Source organism: Mus caroli, chromosome 10, assembly GCF_900094665.2.
Source record: "Mus caroli chromosome 10, CAROLI_EIJ_v1.1, whole genome shotgun sequence".
NCBI lineage: Eukaryota > Metazoa > Chordata > Mammalia > Rodentia > Muridae > Mus > Mus caroli.
Genome location: NC_034579.1, coordinates 29,823,491 through 29,843,098, shown reverse-complemented (window position 1 = coordinate 29,843,098; position 19,608 = coordinate 29,823,491). Strand labels below are relative to the sequence as shown.

The 19,608-nt window shown below is 40.1% G+C and overlaps 1 protein-coding gene across 1 annotated transcript in view; it reads left to right on the top strand.

The window, feature by feature from the left end:
* Window positions 1-19,234, top strand: part of Rwdd1 (RWD domain containing 1) — a 20,791-nt gene extending 1,557 nt beyond the window's left edge. Inside the window, exons 2-7 of the mRNA XM_021174496.2 lie at window positions 5,281-5,346; window positions 8,278-8,408; window positions 14,196-14,339; window positions 14,976-15,108; window positions 15,567-15,629; window positions 18,942-19,234. Of these exons, the coding sequence (XP_021030155.1) occupies window positions 5,281-5,346; window positions 8,278-8,408; window positions 14,196-14,339; window positions 14,976-15,108; window positions 15,567-15,629; window positions 18,942-19,063 (659 nt within the window). The 3' untranslated portion in view covers window positions 19,064-19,234. The remainder of the gene's footprint in view (window positions 1-5,280; window positions 5,347-8,277; window positions 8,409-14,195; window positions 14,340-14,975; window positions 15,109-15,566; window positions 15,630-18,941) is intronic.
* The last annotated feature ends 374 nt before the right edge of the window (window positions 19,235-19,608 follow it).

Below are 19,608 nucleotides of genomic sequence, written 5' to 3'. Positions count from 1 at the left end.
ACTTTGTAGACCAGGCTGGCCTCGAACTCAGAAATCCGCCTGCCTCTGCCTCCCGAGTGCTGGGATTAAAGGCGTGCGCCACCACACCCGGCTGGCATACAATATTTTTAACTTGTCTTAAATATTAGGTTATCCTTCACTAAGTTCCATGCATGTGTGTCTTACAGTGGCACATTTTTGTGTCTTAAAGCAGTATTGTATTGAATTTTGCTAGGTCCCTGTAGTAGTAGTATATGGAATTCTTGTCAGATGTACAAGTGCATAAGGAGCCTGAGTGAACCAGGGTAACAAATGACGATTTAGGATTAATTTGATGCACTCACCTATTCCATAGCAACCTGCTGAGCCTGTGCTTAATTCCTTTCTGCATCCATACACATTTTTGCAATAAAAAAATATCTCTATTAGAATTGCTGTTAGATGGAAGTTTTTTGGAAGTCAGTGGTTGAACTTTAGTAAGTCAAAACTAAGTCCCCTTAATTTTGTCTGCTTTACCAAATGACATCCTGTATGTGCTTCATCTGTCCCCTGAGGAGTAGTCATTGGCACTCCACAGACACGATGATATAGAGGAAGAGGAGAGATCATATTGTGAAAGCAGATGTTCTCGAGAAATACTTGTGATCTTTTCACAGTGGTGGAAGGCTGCACCTGTGGTTTATCCTAGTCCATAGCAGTGCATTAGAACAAGCAGTGGTGAGATTATCATCAGAACTGGGAATCCACTATGTGTGCTGGTACATGTCTATCTTCCAGTACTTGGAAGCACGAATCAGGAGACTGGAAAATTCTAGGCCAATGTGGATTATAGATGAAACTTCATCTTAAAGAACAAAACAAAATTTAGGGTTTAGTAATTTTTGCAAGTATAATTACCTCCCCACCCCCTCTTTGGTTTTCTGAGACAGGGTTTCTCTATGTAATCCTGGCTGTCTTGGAACTCAGTGTGTAGACCAGGCTGGCCTCAAACTTCTAAAGATCCTCCTGTCTCTGGCCCCCAAGTGCCGGGATTAAAAGCATGCGTCACTACCCAGATAACACTCGGTTTTAAAAGTAAAGTAAAGGTTGGTTTTTATTGTATATGAAAGTCTCTTGGCAGCACCTAGTTTGGTTATCTTGGTGAAGGAGCAGCAGAAGCAGCACCTGGGATAGATAAATGATTGAAGGAAGAGGCGGGGAGCTAGCAGGGTTTTAAAGATTTCCTGGTAATTGTTAGAAGGTATTTCTGTTTTCATCTTGTTTGTAAGGACGTATCCCATGTGTAGAGTTTTCTAGAATTTCTTTTTCTTAGCTGTACACATTTTCCTTTATTTCCTCCTCTTCATAGTGGCAGGTTGGTGTGGTTTCCTTTGCAAGCCTGGATTTCTTCAAGTGTTTGATGGGAAGTAATGCAAATGTAAATACTTTATAGCAGTTCAGTATGCATAAGACATTCCTTACTAGAAATAATACTGTTTTAGTTGTTGTAGGTCCTTCTGTTAATTGGGCCTAATTGTTCTTTGTCTTCATTAGATCCTAGCTTTGATTTTCTGCTGCATGTGGATGTCAGCACACCTTGGAAAGGCCAGGGTGATTCCTGTTCCTGACTTTGAGGTCCTATGTTGTTGCTGGTTTCTCATTGATTGGTAGTTCTGCTTTATTTGCTCCACCTTTTCTGTTGTCCAAGATTAGACCATTTAGTCTTCTTGCTGTAAGCTCTCTGTGTCCTTTAGGCATATTTATTTACCAAGTATTGATTAGCTACACAGTAAAGGATTCAGTCTATTAGGGAAGTAGGCAGTATACATTCAAGGGAACAGGATAGCCCAGTTGTTTTGGAAAACTGAGAGGTGATGAGTTAAGTGGAACTAGGGAACAGTCTTTCAGAGGGACATGGCACATGTCAGGCCTCTCTGAGTGCAAGCGGTGACATTACTAGATCGTCAACTAAGAGGTGGGATCGAGGAACTGAAAGAATTAACAAGTGAGCAGGAACCAGATGACTGAGGGCCTCCTCAGGGGTTAATACGATCTAATTAGTCAGTAGGTCCTCCATGCACAAACTGTGTACAGTGCTCATAGACACTGTTGTATGTATCAAACCCAGTGCTCTCAGAAGGACTAGGTTTTCTAGTGTTTGGACCATACAGTCTTACCACTTCCTATAAGTGATCTTAACTGATGGAGGACAAATAGAGAACTTCTTTTAGTTTTTGATGTTTGGCTTACTCCACAATCCCACCCCTTTGATGGTTTTCGCATAGCTAGCTTCCAGTGCCCTGTGTAGGCTGAGAACATCCTTGAATTCTTGACTGTCCTTCCATCTCCTAAATGCCACCACACTGGTGTTTAAGTGTTACTAGAAGCATGTAAAGATGTGATAAAACCTCTGCTAGAAAATGGAGCAGAGATGGGGGTAGGGTGGGCAGGGTAGTGGGGTTACCCTCACCCCAATATTGGTCCTTTGATTGTATAACACTTGAATTTTATTTGTTACTATCTTTTGTGGCTGCTACTTTCAATCTGGCAATTTTTTCCCTCTCACTTTTTCTCCTTACAAAGCTGCTGTTGTCCTTTGTCTTTTTTCTTTCTAATGATCTCATTAATCTGAATCGAGTGGTTTCCTTAATGGGATAGGTTTAGCTATTACCAAAAGATCCAAATTGGATTCAGGCCTTGTTTGGTTCTTCTGTGTCCTCATTTCTGGTTGTCTACTCCTCACCTCTGCAGGTTTCTCTGTATAAAGTACATCATGCCTGATTTCTTCTGTACTCATATTTGGCTTAGTGGCACCATATTCACAGCTGCAAACCCAACCCGTCATTACCATCTTAATTTCCTGTTATTCCCGTGGTTCCCATCCTAGTTCAGAACCTCATTATCCTCACCTGATTGATTGTAGAGGTTGCCTAGTTTCATCCGCCTCCCATTCTGTGCACTGTTGCTAGATTTACTGTCTTGTGCAGAGATGAAGTTCTAGCTGCTGGAAATGTTACTGTCTAGAACTACACTGTCAAACATACTGACTCTCACTAGTTCACTCACTCATATATGCCCATCCAACAGAAAACTTTAATTCTCTAAATGTTTCTTAGCTTCCCAACCACTGTGCTCTGCCACCAGGGTCTCCTAACACACGTCCCCTTTCTTCCTGCCTACTTGGTAATTCATGGCTTTTAACCTCATTCAAATAATGTCCCTGAAATTTGTCAGAAGGGAATATTTTTCTTTTTAAATGAAGTCCTGTGTGGCTTATACAGCCCTAGAGCTGAAGAACTGTAGGCAGTTTATGTGATAGCTCCAGGGTTCAGTGCCTGCATCTGTGGCAGCAAGGTGATGATGGTTTAACTGTTTCTAAGATGCACATCATATATTTCAATGAAATGAAAACCTTATATCTTGGCATCTTTATTAGTGGTATATAAGGTAAATTACTTATGTTTAACCTCTTAAATTTAGCTGACTGTAGTTAAGAGTATAAAACTATGGTTTTGGTATTGAATTTAAAGGATTTTTATTTAACTGCATAGTCCAGAACAAGTACAATGTAGTGCTCAGCGTGGCTGTGTTTTTAGACTAATTAAAAGCCTCCTGGAGTCCTTTTTGTTTTGGATGTTGTTGGGTTAAAGCTTTGATTTCTGTGGTCATGGTATTTACATTTCATGATATGTTAATGCTAAGGAAGAGGAATGAAACTTATGTAATAAACACCTAGAATCAGTAAGAACAACTTACCTGGGAGCATATAACAAGATTTTAGTACCTTTTCAGCATGGGTATGCTATCTGAGACAGTGATGCACAGTTTGAGTCCAGGGAGAGTGCTTCATCGGTTGGGCAAACTTCTTTTGAGTCAGTGTAGATGTTCATCATGACATTTTAAACCTGAGTCACAATGAAGGCCTGTGTTTTAAAAACATTATTGATGATAACACATGTCTGAGGTGTCCTGGGCACTTTAAAGCCATGCAGTCTCCCTGGTGACTTGAGTCATCTGAGTTCTTCCAGAGTTCACACAACTGCTGCCAACCTTGAGAGGCCAGTACTTCCCAGGCCTGGCATAAAGCTTAGGCCTTGAGAAAGATTTTGCTGACAGGACCCTGACATAACCCTCTCTTGTGAGTCTATGCCAATACCTGGCAAATACAGAAGTGGATGCTCACAGTCATCTATTGAATGGAACATAGGGCCCCTAATGAAGGATCTAGAGAAAGTGCCCAAGGAGCTAAAGGGGTCTGCAACCCTATAGGAGGAACAATGATATGAACTAACTAGTACCCCAGAGCTGTGTCTCTAGTTGCATATGTAGCAGAGGATGGCCTAGTCGGCCATCAATGGGAGGAGAGGCCCTTGGTCTTGCGAAAATCATATGCCCCAGTACAGGGGAATTCCAGGGCCAGGAAGCGGGAGTGGGTGGGTTGGGGAGCAGAGCTGGGCGGAGTAGGGAGGGGTGGGGGGACGGATAGGGAGCTTTGGGGATACCATTTGAAATGTAAATGAAGAAAATATCAAATTTACAAAAAAACCAAAAGCGTAGGCCCTGTAGTCACCCCTCCAGCTAGGAGCTTCCTGGTTTGTTTCTCACTTGGTTTTGAATATTAATCTTCTTTGTTACTTTTTTTCATCTTCATCCATTAGTTTAGTCCATCAAGTCAGTATTTGCTGACTTTGCAGAACCAACAGGGCCCTGGTGTGGGGTTTCTCACAGCATTTTCTATATTCTTGTGTGGGAGTAGATGATCAACAGATGTTATTAGACATGCTCTAAAATGGTATTGGAGGCTTCCTTATTTATGTAAATGTTACATACAGGTCTTGCTTAGTGAGTGTTCAATAATTCCATGTTCGGAGTCATATCCAATTTCTTTATAATTGTGTGAAAGGTGGCTCAGTCTCTTGGAAAGATTAGATTTCAAGTCACTTAAACCTGTAGAAAATAACCCATCATAACATGAATAGCAGTGGGTAGAGGCTGGTGAAGAAAAACCCCAAAGTTTTTGTTTACCATTCTGTTCAGGAGTCTTTTGGAAGGGAAGTCCATATACATTTAGATTTTGGAATAAAATATAAATGACTTAATATTTAATTAGTTAGAGAGCTATTTACTAAAGGTATATCATTGCAGATTGAGATTACTCTTGATTGAAATAGTGGGTTTATCATTTCAGTGTTCTGTTAGTCTGGGTTGTTTGAAATGAAAATATAGGTGAGGTATGAATTTCCTAGTGCTGAGCAGCAATAAATCATGAGAGAAGTCTGCCTTAGGAGCCCCTCAGTAACCGCTATGTGTATTTTCTTGCAGTGTTATCAGAAAGCCCACCAAGCTTCACCATTACTGTGACATCGGAGGCTGGAGAAAATGATGAAAGTAAGATGGAATAGCTATGGTTTTCCTAGGCTCCTTCTGCAGTCATTGTGCAGGGCACTGCAAGTGTGGAGGTGCTGTCATTGTGCGTGACTGTTGTGTTTGTAGTCTGTGTTTTCTGTGTGAGTGTGACTCTTAGGGACAGCGGCAGTCCAGGTTCTGTAGGCAGGTGCAGTCAGTGTGTGTGGTATTTATAAAAAAGCAGGTAGGTTAACAGTGCAGCAGATGAATGGACGTAGAGACTTTTGTCCAAAGAGTTTGTCAAGTGCTTATTACGTTTTGATTTCTGCTATTTTTTTGGAAGTGTAAATTATTTACTGACCATTTTCTATTATAAACAGACTGAATGTATACCTATCTATCCCATCCCTCAAAGTAAAACAGCTTTAAAACTAGTAAGTTAAATAAATTAAATTTAGTAATGGTGTGAAGGTTATCTATTTTTGGTCTAAGTCAGCTAATATAGTAATTTAAAAAGTTATATATAAGCTGACAGTCTCAAGTATGGTTTTCTCAGGTGGCAACACAAGTTCTGTCAGGAGGAATCAATTTTAGAGGTTTCACTTGAAAACTGTTAGTTTCTTAATAATGGAAAGTGAGTGCCATGTTGAGATATTTTAAAATCTCAAAGAAAAGGATGTTAGACACAGTTACTCTTTCTGTATTTTTATAGATAAGTATCTATAAATTTTCCATTAAAGCTCCAAATGAATACTGCTCAAAGCCCCCTGAGCTCTTTTTGGCTATGTGAAACCAGTATGTGTGCAGAAAGCACTGCTCTTTGTGACAGAATTTAACCTTCTTGTTAAACTTTCCAGAGATGATTCTCATATTCTGCACAGTACCTTTATTGGTAGCTAATAGTACTCTATAAAAACAGCTGTGTACAGTTCATTTTTAATTTGAGAAATGTTTTTCACTGTTTGAAACAATGCCTAGATTCTGCTGGTTTTGTCTCTATTCTTCATTTTGATGAACTGATTAGTGGAAGAATAGGTGAAGAGAGTTGATGCTTAGTGTCAGACGTGGCATTATAAATGAATGTGTAAAAACTTGTCTCACTAGTACTTCAGGCAAGTTAAAAATGAAAATATTTCATCTCATCCAATAAATTTTCAGTGTTGATGAATAGAAAAATAGGCTGTTGTGGGTTTAGATTACTACACAAGAGCTGTCCCTTTGTGTGTTTCTACTCATGGAATATTATTGTAAGGAAAATATTTCAACACAAGTAAATGATACTTGGAATGTTATAATAAGCATAGTTCTGTCCTAACCAGGAAATGGTGACATACTTAGGAAAGGGAATTGGAATGATGTACTTGTTAGGTTTTAGATTATAGATATGCCTATATATTTTGTTTCTTCTATCTTCCTTTTTTTGTTTTCACTTTTTAAAAGTTTAATGTTATTTTATGTACATGAGTGTTTCTGGGCTTGTATGTAAGTGTACATGCCTGCTTGCTGCAGAAGCTAGAAGAGGGTTTAGATCTAGAGTTATGGATGGTTGTATTAGTCAGGGTTCTCTAGAGTCACAGAACTTATGGGTAGTCTCTATATAGTAAGGGAATTTGTTGGTGACTTACAGTCTGTAGTCCAACTCCCAACAATGGTCAGCAGCACCTGTGAATAGAAGTCCAAGGATCTAGGAGTTACTCAGTCCCACAAGGCAAGCAGTCAAAGGAGAGACAGAGAGACAGAGAGAATCTTCCTTCTTCCAATGTCATTATGTAGGCCTCCAGCAGAAGGTGTAGCCCAGATTGAAGGTGTGTGTCACCATGCCTTTAATCCCAGATGACCTTGACTTCCCTGTCTTCTGGAATCCATACCCACTATGCCTCAAGATCTCCAGTCCCAAGATCCAGGTCAGAAACTGTATCTCCCAGCCTCCAGATTAGGATCACTGGTGAGCCTTCCAATTCTGAATTGTAGTGCATTCCAGATATAGTCAAGTTGACAACCAGGAATAGCCACTACAGTTTAAACCACCATGTGGGTGCTAGGAGATTAACCTAGGTCCTCTGGAAGAGCAGCTGGTGCTCTTAACTGCTGAGTCATCTCTACAGCCCCTGGTGTTTGTGTGACTGTATCTAGACATGTGTAGAGATCAGAGGACAATCTTAGGTGTTGGTCTTTGCTTTGCATGGTCTACAAACATTTCCCTGTGTCTGCCTCCTGTCTTGTCACTAGAATTCCATGTGTGCTATATTTTATGCAGCTTTTATGTGGCAAGTGTTTTATCCATGGATTATATTTCCTGCCTTTCATTCTTACTTTGAATTGGTAAATAATTATAGACATGATATAGTGCTCTGATTTGGTAAGTTTACATGTAGTAAAGTGATTCAATTACATGCACAGATAGCACTGTGGCTAGCAATATGTTTCTATAATGAATACCTGGTGTTGCTTATAGTAGAAGCAGTAAGGTCTTTTTTTAAAGCTTATGCTTTTCAGCAGGTGTGGTAATACAAGCTTATAGTCCCAGCATTTAACCTCAGAAAACTGCCAGTGCAAAAAGATGCCAATGTTAGCAACATCCTCCTGGCATTGTGTATATTTGAATATTAATTCCAGGCTCTAGCTAAATCCTCGGCAGTCAGGAACTTCTGCTAGTAAAGCCTGTATGTGAGACTATGGCAGTAATTTTGTTAATACTGCTTTGAGGTAGGTTTTTGTTTATTTAGTCATGATGTTTAAAAAAATGTTTTTTGTCTGTCCTCTGAAATACACTTATGAGGCAAGTGTGTTTCATGGGCAAGAAAGAATTTCTGCCATTCTCTTGATTTCTTCAACTCATCTTGTTGAGGTTGTTCCTTATATTAGTAATTATTTTGTGTTTCTTTTCACTGATATTTCAAACTACTGACTCAATAGAAACACTGATTTTTATACTATTAATATATTCACATTAAATTTTATCTTGTGTCTTAGCTGTCCAGACTACTCTCAAGTTTACATACAGTGAAAAGTACCCTGATGAGACTCCACTTTATGAAATATTCTCCCAGGAAAATCTAGAAGACAATGATGTCTCAGACATTTTAAAATTACTGGCATTGCAGGTAAGGAAATCATTTTTCTTTATAGTAGCATATTTTATTTCCCTTTATTAAATTATGGCTGGAAAAGGTTTTTTATTTTTATTGTTTATTAGATATTTTCTTTATTTACATTTCAAATATTATACCCTTTCTTGGTTTCCCCTCCAAAAGCCTCCTATCCCCTCCCCCTGCCCATGCTCACCAACCCACCCACTCCTACTTCCTGGTCCTGGCATTTCCCTACTCTGGGGCATAGAGTCTTCACAGGACCAACGACCTCTCCTCCCATTGATGACTGACAAGGCCATCTTCTGCTACATATGCAGCTAGAGCCATCAGTCCCTCCATGTGCACTCTTTGGTTGGTAGTTTAGTCCCAGGGACTTCTGGGGGTTCATATTGTTCCTCCTATGGGGTTGGAAACCCCTTCAGCTCCTTTGGTCCTTTCTCTAGTTCCTCCATTGGGGACCCTGTGCTCAGTCCAATGGTTGGCTAAGAGCATCCACCTCTGTATTTGTCAGAGGAGAGCCTCAGGAGACAGCTCTATCAGGCTCCTGTCAGCAAGCATTTGTTGGCATCCACAATAGTGTCTGGGTTTGGTGATTGTATATGTGATGGATCCCTGGGTGGGGCATTCTCTTCAGTCTCTGCTCTGAACTTTGTCTCTGTAACTCCTTCCATGGGTATATACTTCTAAGGACTGAAGTATCCACACTTAGGTCTTCCTTCTTCTTGAGCTTCATGTGGTCTGTGAATTGTATTTGGGTATTCTGAGATTCTGAGCTTGTATCCACTTACGAGTGAGTGCATACCATGTGTGTTCTTCTGTGATTGGGTTACCTCACTCAGGATGACGTTTTCTAGTTCCATCCATTTGCGTAAGAATTTCATGAAATCACTGTTTTTAATTGCTGAGTAATTGTGTAAATGTATCACATTTTCTGTATCCATTCCTCTGTTGAGGGACATCTGGGTTCTTTCCAGCTTCTGGCTATTACAAATTAGGCTTCTATGAGCATAGTGGAGCAGGTGTCCTTATTACATGATGGAGCATCTTATGGGTATATGTCCAGGAGTGGTATTGCTGGGACCTCAGGCAGTACTATGTCCAATTTTCTGAGGAACCACCAAACTGATTTCTAGAGTGTTTGTACTAGCTTGCAATTCCACCAGCAATGGAGGAGTGTTCCTCTTTCTCCACATCCTCACCAGCATCTACTGTCGCCTGAGTTTTTGATCTTATCCATTCTGACTGGTGTGAGGTGGAATCTCAGGGCTGTTTTGATTTGCATTTCCCTGTTGACTAAGGATGCTGAACGTAGCCGGGAGTGGTGGCACGTCTTTAGTCCCAGCACTTGGGAGGCAGAGTCAGGCGGATTTCTGAGTTTGAGGCCAGCCTGGTCTACAGATTGAGTTCCAGGACAGCCAGGGCTGCACAGAGAAACCCTGTCTCGAAAACAAACAGACAGACAGACAAACAAAAGGTTAGAAAAAAAAAAGATGCTGAACATTTCTTTAGATGCCTCTCAGCCATCCAGGTCTCTTCAGTTGGGAATTCTTTGTTTAGCTCTGTACCCCATCTTTTAGTAGGGTTATTTGTTTCGCTGCTGTCTAACTTCCTGAGTTCTTTGTGTATATTGTATAGGGTTGGTAAAGATAGATCGTATCCCAATCTGTTGGTTGCCTTTTTGTCCTATTGACAGTGTCCTTTGCCTTACAGAAGCTTTGTAATTTTATGAGGTCCCATTGTCAATTCTTGATCTTAGAGCCTGAGCCATTGGTGTTCTGTTCAGGAAATTTTCCCCTGTGCCCATGTGCTCGAGGCTCTTACCCACTTTTTTTTCTATTACTTTCAGTGTCTCTGGTTTTATGTGGAGATCCTTGATCCACTTGGACTTGAGCTTTGTACAGGGAGGATAATGGACCAATCTGCATTCTTCTACATGCTAACTGCCCATTGAACCAGCACCATTTGTTGAAAATGCTGTTCTTTTTCCACTGGATGGTTTTAGCTCCTTTGTCAAAGATCAAGTGACCATAGGTGTGTGGGTTCATTTCTGGGTCTTCAATTCTATTCCATTGATCTTCCTGCCTGTCACTGTACCATACAGTTTTTATCACAATTGCTCTGTAGTACAGCTTGAGGTCAGGCATGGTGATTCTAACAGAAGTTCTTTTATTGTGGAGAATTGTTTTTGATATCCAAGGTTTGTTATTCCAGATAAAATTGTTCTTTCTAACTCTATGAAAAATTGAGTTGGAATTTTGCTGGTGATTCCATTGATTCTGTAGATTGCTTTTGGCAAGATGGCCATTTTTACGACATTAATACTGCCTATCCATGAGCATGAGAGTTCTTTCCATCTTCTGAGATCTTCTTCACTTTCTTTCTTAAGAGACTTGACGTTATTGTCATATAGATCTTTCACTTCTTTAGTTAGAATCACAGCAAGGTATTTTATATTATTTGTGACTATTGTGAAGGGTGTTGTTTCCTTAATTTCTTTCTCAGACTGTTTATCTTTTGAGTAGAGGCAGGCCTCTGATTTTTTGAGTTAATTTTATATCCAGCTACTTTGCTGAAGTTGTTTATAAGGTTTAGGTGTTCTCTGGAATTTTTGGGGTCACTTAAGTATACTATTATATCATCTGCAAATAGTAATATTTTGATTTCTTCCTTTCCAATTTGTATCCCTTTGACCTCTTTTTGTTGTCTAATTGTTCTGGTTAGGACTTCAAGTACTATATTGAATAGGTAGGGAGAGAGTGGGTAGCCTTGTCTAGTCCCTCATTTTAGTGAGATTGCTTCAAGTTTCTCTCCATTTAGTTTGATGTTGGCTACTGGTTTGCTGTATATTGCTTTTACTATGTTTAGGTATGTGCCTTGAATTCCTGATCTTTCTAAGACTTTTATCATAAAGGGTTGTTGGATTTTCTCAGCATCTAATGAAATGATCATGTGGTTGTTTTCTTTGAGTTTTTTAATGTAGTAGATTACATAGATGGATTTCCATATATTGAACCATCCCTACATCCCTGGGATGAAGCCTACATGATCTGATGGATGATTGTTTTAATGTGTTCTTTTATTTGGTTTGGGAAGATTTTACTGAGTATTTTTGGAATAATATTCTTAAGGGAAATTGGTCTGAAGTGCTCTTTCTTTGTTGGGTCTTTGTGTGGTTTAGGTATCAAAATAATTGGGGCTTCATAGAACAAATTGGGTAGAGTACCTTCTGTTTCTATTTTGTGGAATAGTTTGAGCAGTATTGGAATTAGGTCTTCTTTGAAGGTTTGATAGAACTCTGTACTAAACCCATGCTTCCATGTGTATGTGGGCTTTCTATTGTTATATGTTCTTATTGAAGACCATCCATAGTCTGAGGTGATCTGATAGGATGCATGGGGTTTTTTCAGTCTTGTAGTATCTTTTGAGGCCTGTTTTGTGACCAATTATATGGTCAGTTTTGGAGAAAGTACCATGAGGTGCTGAGAAAAAGGTATATTCTTTTGTTTTAGGATAAAATGTTCTATAGATATCAGTTAAATCCATTTGGTTCATAACTTCTGTTAGTGTCTCTGTTTATTTTCTGTTTCCAAGATCTGTCCATTGCTGAGAGAGGGGTGTTGAAGTCTCCTACTATGATTGTTTGAGGTGCAATGCGTGCTTTGAGCTTTCGTAAAGTTTCTTTTATGAATGTTCCTTTCCTTCATCTGTTTGGTTGTGTTTTCCCGTAATTCTTTAAGGGATTATTGTGTTTCCTCTTTAAGGGCTTCTACCTCTTTACCTGTGTTCTCCTATATTTTTTTAAGGGAATTATTTATTTCCTTTTTAATATCGTCTATCAGCATCATGAGTTGTGATTTTAAATAGACATCTTGTTTTCCCGATGTGTTGGGATATCCAGAACTTGCTGAGGTGGGAAACTGGGTTCTGATGATGCCAAGTATCCTTGACTTCTGTTGGTAAGACCCTTGTGTTTGCCGTTCTCCATCTGGTTATCTTTGGCGTTCGATGGTCTCTGGCTGGAGCTTGTCCCTCCTGTTGGTCTGTAAGCCTGTGTCAGCTTACAGCTCTCTCCTGGAGGAACTTGTGTACAGAGGCCTTTGGAACAGCTCAAGCTCTGGGTTCAGGTGGTGACAGGAAGGATCCTGTCCCAACTGGACCACTGTTCCTGTGTTCCATTTGCTCCTGGCTGGCCCAGCTCCAACAGTTGTTGGAGAGCAAGTGAAAATCTCACCTCTTAGTCCAGGAGTATGACCAGAGAAGACCAGCTCTCTCCTAGCGGGACCCACGTACAGTGGGCTGTGGAACAGCCTCAGCTCCAGGGTGCAGATGGTGGACCGGCAGAAGATGTTTTTAAATACATATAAATAGTATATTGACCAATCAGAATTCATGATACATAACCACAAAGCATCTTTTTAAAAAAAGACAAGATTTTTATTGTTTGAGAATTTCATACATGTATATAATGTTCCTCCCACGATTCCCCCTCAGCATAGCCTCCCCCTGTTATTTCTTTTTTTAATTGTCTTAAAGATTTATTTTCCTGGGCACGGTGGCACATAGCTTTAATACCAGATCTCAGGAGGCAGAGGATCTCTGAGTTTGAGGCTATTCTGGTCTGCAGAGCAAGTTCCAGGACATCCAGAAGTACACAGAGAATCTCTGTCTTAAAAACAAACAAACAGAAAAGGATTTACATTATTTTAAATTATGCATATATGTGTGTATGTCTCTAGGTCGGTATGCTCATGAGTGCAGGTTTCCTCCGAGGTATCAGATCCTATTGGAGCTATGGTTACAGTTAGTTGTGACTGTCGGATAAAGGAGCTGGGAGCTGTACTTTAGAGTTCTGAAAGAGCAGTTTGTTTTTTTAACCCCACTCAGCTCTATCTCCAGCTCTTGCTATAAATATCTCACTAAGACCAATTAGTGCTACCAATATGCAGTTGGCTAGCGGCCATTTACTGGATCACAGGTAAGCCACTGTTGGCCATACCCCAAAGAAAAATGACTTACTCTTATAGAAGGTATTAACTGCTCAGAGCTCCTCAGCTAAGGGTGGAGCCACGTGCTCTCTCCCATCAATTCTGGAATTTTGGAAAGTTTGGTCTAGTGCAGGTTTTGTGTAGGCCTCTACAGCTCTCATGAGATCACAAATATAATGGCTATATCATGTCTAGAAGACATAGAACACCTCCCTATTGTCTGGATCTTGTAGTCTTCAATGATACTCTCTGAACTTGGGGACAGAATGGGCTGATAGATATGTCCCATTTAGGGATGAGAAGACAACAGTTATTTATTCTCACACTTTGGGCTGTTATGATTCTCTCCATGGTTGGATATACTTTGGGGTATTGAAGTGATCCACTCTGTTGTGCTGGGATTCGTCTCTGATGTTATGTGTATGTCCTCTGGAAGTTCTCTTAATTATTAAAAAGTGACCCTTCTTTATCTTCCTCACTAGTTTTTGCTTGAAGTCTATATTGTCTGTTTCCTAGGTCTGTGTCCTAGTTATTAACAACAAGGGCACATGTAGCCCAGGGTGGCCTTGAACTCACTATGTAGTCAAAAGTTTCTGAGTCTTTTGCCTCTCTCTCACAGATGCTGGGATTTCCTACTACTGCTTCTGCCTCTATACTCAAATTTAAATGTCCACTTATCCAACTGTATGGGATAACTGAATGAGGAATCAGGGTATAAACGTGGGATTTAGTTGTTATAATAACTTTGTCTCTTTAGGCAGTTTATAGTTTCCTGAGAAGTGTGTTTCTATCCACCTCTGTCTGCTTTCCACAGGCTGAGGAAAATCTCGGCATGGTGATGATCTTCACCCTCGTGACAGCTGTTCAAGAAAAGTTAAATGAAATAGTTGATCAGATCAAAACAAGAAGAGAGGAAGAAAAGAAACAGAAAGAAAAGGAAGCAGAAGAAGCAGAGAAGGTATACGTGAAAACCTTGGTTTCCTATTCTTCACATCTCTGTAGGCTAGTTGCTATTTAGCTTTGATTTTTTTTTTTTATCCTGACAGTGTTAGTAATTTGCTTTTGGAAATCACAATAGTGAGACTAAAAGGTAAATTTTCCTAGGAGTGAAACTTTGGCTGAGGATATATTGTGAGTAACAGATGACAGATTGATAAAGCACATTTGTGTAAAACCAATAAATGTAAGTGCTTCCCACCAGAGTGTCTGAGAACTACCAAGTCCTGTCACAGTGCTATAGACAGGGCCAACTCCAAACTCTGAAGTAAAAAAGTGGTGTTAGTGTTGCAAATTGATGTGTATTGAAAACATACTAAAACCAAGCACTTTGCTAATAATCAATAGCTACGGCAAGGACAATAAGTACATTGCACATTATCTTTATTTTTTTAAGTTTTGCAAGAAGAATATTTTTAAAATTTGACTTTTCCAGAGTAAGATGCTGACATTAAATAGAGAGCTAGCCCAGGCAGACATTAGTAGTATCTGTCCGTGCTTCACTGTGTGGCTGTGGGTATCTAGAAGACACTCATTTGGCTTTATTTGTTAAATTACTGCCTCAGTGACCTGACACCTGTGTCTTTCATTTTCTAAGAAACTGTTCCATGGCACCCCTGTTACGATTGAGAATTTCTTGAGTTGGAAGGCCAAATTTGATGCAGAACTCCTGGAAATTAAAAAGAAACGAATGAAAGAAGAGGAGCAAGCAGGGAAAAATAAACTAAGTGGTGTGTATGGTGCCCCCCCTGCCTAGCCTGGTCAGTCCTCCCACCCCGTAGCCCACACCATCTCCCAACAGCAGAGATGACTGGGATAGATTTCCACAGCAATCATACATACACTCTTCACACACAGTTCATAGCTGCTGTGTATGCTATAGCTTTGTTTTGTATTTGATGAGTCTGGACTTACAGTCTAGATCCTTTGACAAGAATATTGAGCACCAAAGCCTTCAGAGTGATAGAATCAAACCCATAATTTTTCAGACCTAAGGGACCTAGGCTTTTCATGTTTTCTGAGTCTGAATACATGTCTTGCATTCTATGCTATTGCACAATTCATAAATTTATTGAAATTCCCAGAAACACAGGTGTTCAGATTTGTCTTCTTGGGTCTTCCTATTAAGTGATTATACGGGATGAAACAATGCTATGCCATTTGAATTAAATATATTTATTTCTTTTAGGGAAACAGTTATTTGAAACAGATCATAATCTTGACACATCTGATATCCAGTTCCTGGAGGATGGTAAGATACTGTTAAACTTCCTCGTGGATGTACTATCTGTGAAATGCGGAGTACTGTTTTTTTATTGTTTTGTTTTTTATTTTTTTATTTTAGTACACTGCTATTTACTTATTTATTTTTAATTACATTTCAGATGTAATCCCCTTTCCTGGTTTCCCCTCTTAAATCCCTTATTCTACCCCCCACCCCCCTTACCCTGCTTCTATGAGGGTACTCCCCCACCCACCCACCCACTCCCACCTCACTACCCTAGCATTTCTCTACACTGGGGCTTCAAGCTTTGACAGGACCAGCTTTGATAGTGGAGCAGGTGTCTTTCTTACATGTGTCCTTATTACATGTTGGAGCATCTTATGGGTATATGCCCAGGAGTGGTATTGCTAGATCATCCGGTAGAACTATATCCAATTTTCTGAAGAACCTCCAAACTGATTTTTCAGAGTGGTTGTACCAGCTTGCAATCCCACCAGCAATGGAGGAGTGTTCCTCTTTCTCCACATCCTCGCCAGCATCTGCTGTCACCTGAATTTTTGATCTTAGCCATTCTGACTGGTGTGAGGTGGAATCTCAGGGTTGTTTTGATTTGCATTTCCCTGATTATTAAGGATGTTGAACATTTTTTTAGGTGCTTCTCAGCCATTCAGTATTCCTCAGGTTGAGAATTCTCTACTTAGCTCTGTTCCCCATTTTTAATAGGGTTATTTGGGTTCTCTGGAGTCTTAACTTCTAGAGTTCTTTGTGTATATTGGATATTAACCCCTTGTTGGATGTAGGGTTGTTAAGATAGATCTTTTCCCTATCTGTTTGGTTGCTGTTTTGTCCTGTTGACAGTGTCCTTTGCCTTGTAGAAGCTTTGCAATTTTATGAGGTACCATTTGTCAATTCTTGACTTTAGAGCCTGAGCCATTGGTGTTCTGTTCAGGAAAATTTCCCCTGTGCCCATGTGTTTGAGGCTTTTCCCCACTTTCTCTTCTATTAGTTTCAGTGTATCTGGTTTTATGTGGAGGTCCTTGATCTACTTGGACTTGAGCTTTGTACAGAGAGATAAGAATGGACCAATTTGCATTCTTCTACATGCTGACTGTTAAAAACAAGATTTTGAAGGTTTTACAGTTGATCAATTTATACACTCAACCTAAATGTTAAATTGTATAGCAATGCATGTTTTAAAGTTTTCAAGTGACTTAAGTACCTCAAGGGTGGCAGTTATAGTATATAAGCCTTTCTCAGCTAGAAACTGGGACAGCATGGCTCAGATGACCATTTTCCTCAAAAGTCTGTATCACAGATGTGGGAGAACTGAATCTGTTCACTCTGGGTTTATCGAAGCCTCAGATGTGGAACTTTTAGCATCCTCTACTAAGCACCTGGACCTCCTCCTACTTTGTAGTTGCTGGAGTTTCTTGTTCTTAGGTTTGCCTCTACCCCTGTTTCCTGCACTTTTTGCATTTACCATGCCCACTCACAGATGCTTATGTGCTGGCCTTCCTTCCCACTTTGCACACAGCAAAGAGCTGCATGGGCCACTTCCTATCTCCTGTAGCTGATGGCCTGCTTGTGTTTACATTGGCCCCATACTCATCACATTTGGTCAAAGTAGCACTTTGTTCAGGTCCTCATTACCCTCGTATATCTACCCTGTCCTTTGGAGTTCACTAGGCCCTGGATTAGGTACTGCTGATATGGCCCACTGCTACATCATTCTTACCTTTGCAGGGGCCTTTTCTGGCACTTGCCCCCTTCTTTACTTCTTGGTGATAAGAATGGAACCTGGGGCCTTGTGTATGCGCATAAAATGCTCTGCCATTGAGCTACACTGCTAGCCCTCAATATGTTTTTCCCCCTCAAATACATTATTACCTTATCTAGCAAATAGGTCAAGATTCTTAATTTTATGATCTTAAAAACAAAACTCAAAGCTGAGCATATTGGCTCATCACTTGTGTAATCTATGCACTTGGAGACTGAACAAAATTGCCTAAGTTTGAGGCTAATCTGTTCTACTCTGTGAGTAGTAGGCCTGTCTGGGTTATAGAGTGAGACTGTCTCAGACAAGCTAAAACCAAACAAATCAGAAATTCCCTAGGATATTCTCTTCTGCATTGCTGAGGAATCTCAGTCATCTCATTACCTTGTGCCTTAGAAATTTCATTATCTTTACGTATCCCCTCCTGCCCTCCCTTGTTAAACTGGAGTTATAGATCTATGAGCCACCATGTGGGTGCTGTGAATTGAATCTGAGTCTCTAGAAGAGCAGCCAGCCCTTCTACCATCTCTCTAGCCCATGAATCACTTGGTTTCTTGGAGCCTTGAATCTTCTATAGTTAACTTCTCTGCTTCTGAGAATGTGAACCTTATATTTAAATTTTAGAATTCTTTGATAGGGGAAAGACTACATCGTTCCATTTCAGTATGCCCTTACCTGTGTTACTTCCAGATATTTTTCTCAAGATTCTTGTCTTCTAATTGGAAATACCAAGATCTTATCATTTTGTACGTTTTATATACTTTTAGAATTGCTTGTCCTGGTCCTTGTGTTCTGGTGGATTCAAATGTTCCCTGAAGATGATTGAGAAGCCTTCACTGCTCTTGACTCAGTTACTTTGTGGCCTGGACTCAGTGCATTGTCATTGTATTTCTGGCTCTGAGCCATCTCTCCAGCCCTATATCTTGACTATATAGACTATAGTTTATATAGGCTCTCTATATTCTCATTGGATTGAATACCAGTAACCTAGATTCTTAAGAGGGAAGGAAGATAACCTTTGCACAGATGGAGTAGTACTGTGGTATCCTGCTATAGCTACTTCAGGCCATCTGCAAAGTAGGTTTGTTGAGGCAGAGCCTGGCCAGTGCTTCTCATAGGGCTTAGACATTTAGAGCCTTTTCCATCTGTTGTATGTAAAGGGAACTAGGCTAGTCCCATCTGACAGTCAATTAAGTAAGAAATTACAGATCGGCTTTGATGATATGCATATCTGCTGCTTCTTGGTAAGCTGAACTGTGGGGCTGGACTCAGTGATTGTCCACCAGTGAGTCCTCGTTTTTCAACTATAGCTTGCTACACTTACATTAAGTATTCTATGAGCCTGCTTTAAAATAGCAAGATTCTAGGCTATGACTGAAGATTGGAGTTGCTCTTCTATTGTCAGAGTCTCTGCTGATCAACTTCAGAACGATTTGCAATGGTAGCCTGAGAGTCATCACTACCCCCAACTTCCAGTTCCCCAAACGCACACGCGCGCGCACACACACATACACACACACGTGTTTTTTCTGGATTATAAGGTGAGGCTGTTTTACTCTTCACAGCTGGGAACAATGTGGAGGTGGATGAGTCATTGTTCCAAGAAATGGACGATTTGGAGCTAGAAGATGGTGAAGATGATCCTGACTACAATCCTGTTGCCCAAGGGAGTGACTCCTCAGACTGATGGACTGTCCCAGTCTCCAGAGAGGCGTGACCGCCACAGCATCTGTGGCTATGCTAGAGGGTTTGGATCTTCCTTTTGTTTTTTTCTAAGAAAAAACATATTTTTCAGGAGAATATTCTTCTGATAGCTTTCATCATTGAACTTAATAAACTGCCCATAAAATTTCAAATATAAAGTGTTTACTTCCTCTTATTGATGAACAGTTTAGATGTTTTATGACTTAGTGTTGCCGAGAGCCCCCACCTGTATCACTGATGTAGGCTGCTGCTGTTGATGCATGGTTTTACAAATAAGGCATTGGCGTGACTCGGAATTTCTGTGCTGGGGGCAGTAGTTACTTTGGATTCCAAGTGTCTTACGAGAAGAATGAGTGATGAGAACAGTAACCAACCTGGACTCCTAGTGCCTGGCATAATAATTTTGTGTTTTAACCAAATTAGAAGCTCAACTATTATGTATGGAGGAATAAAATAGACTTTATTTATTTATTTATTTATTTATTTATTTATTTATTTTTGGTTTTTTGAGACAGGGTTTCTCTGTGT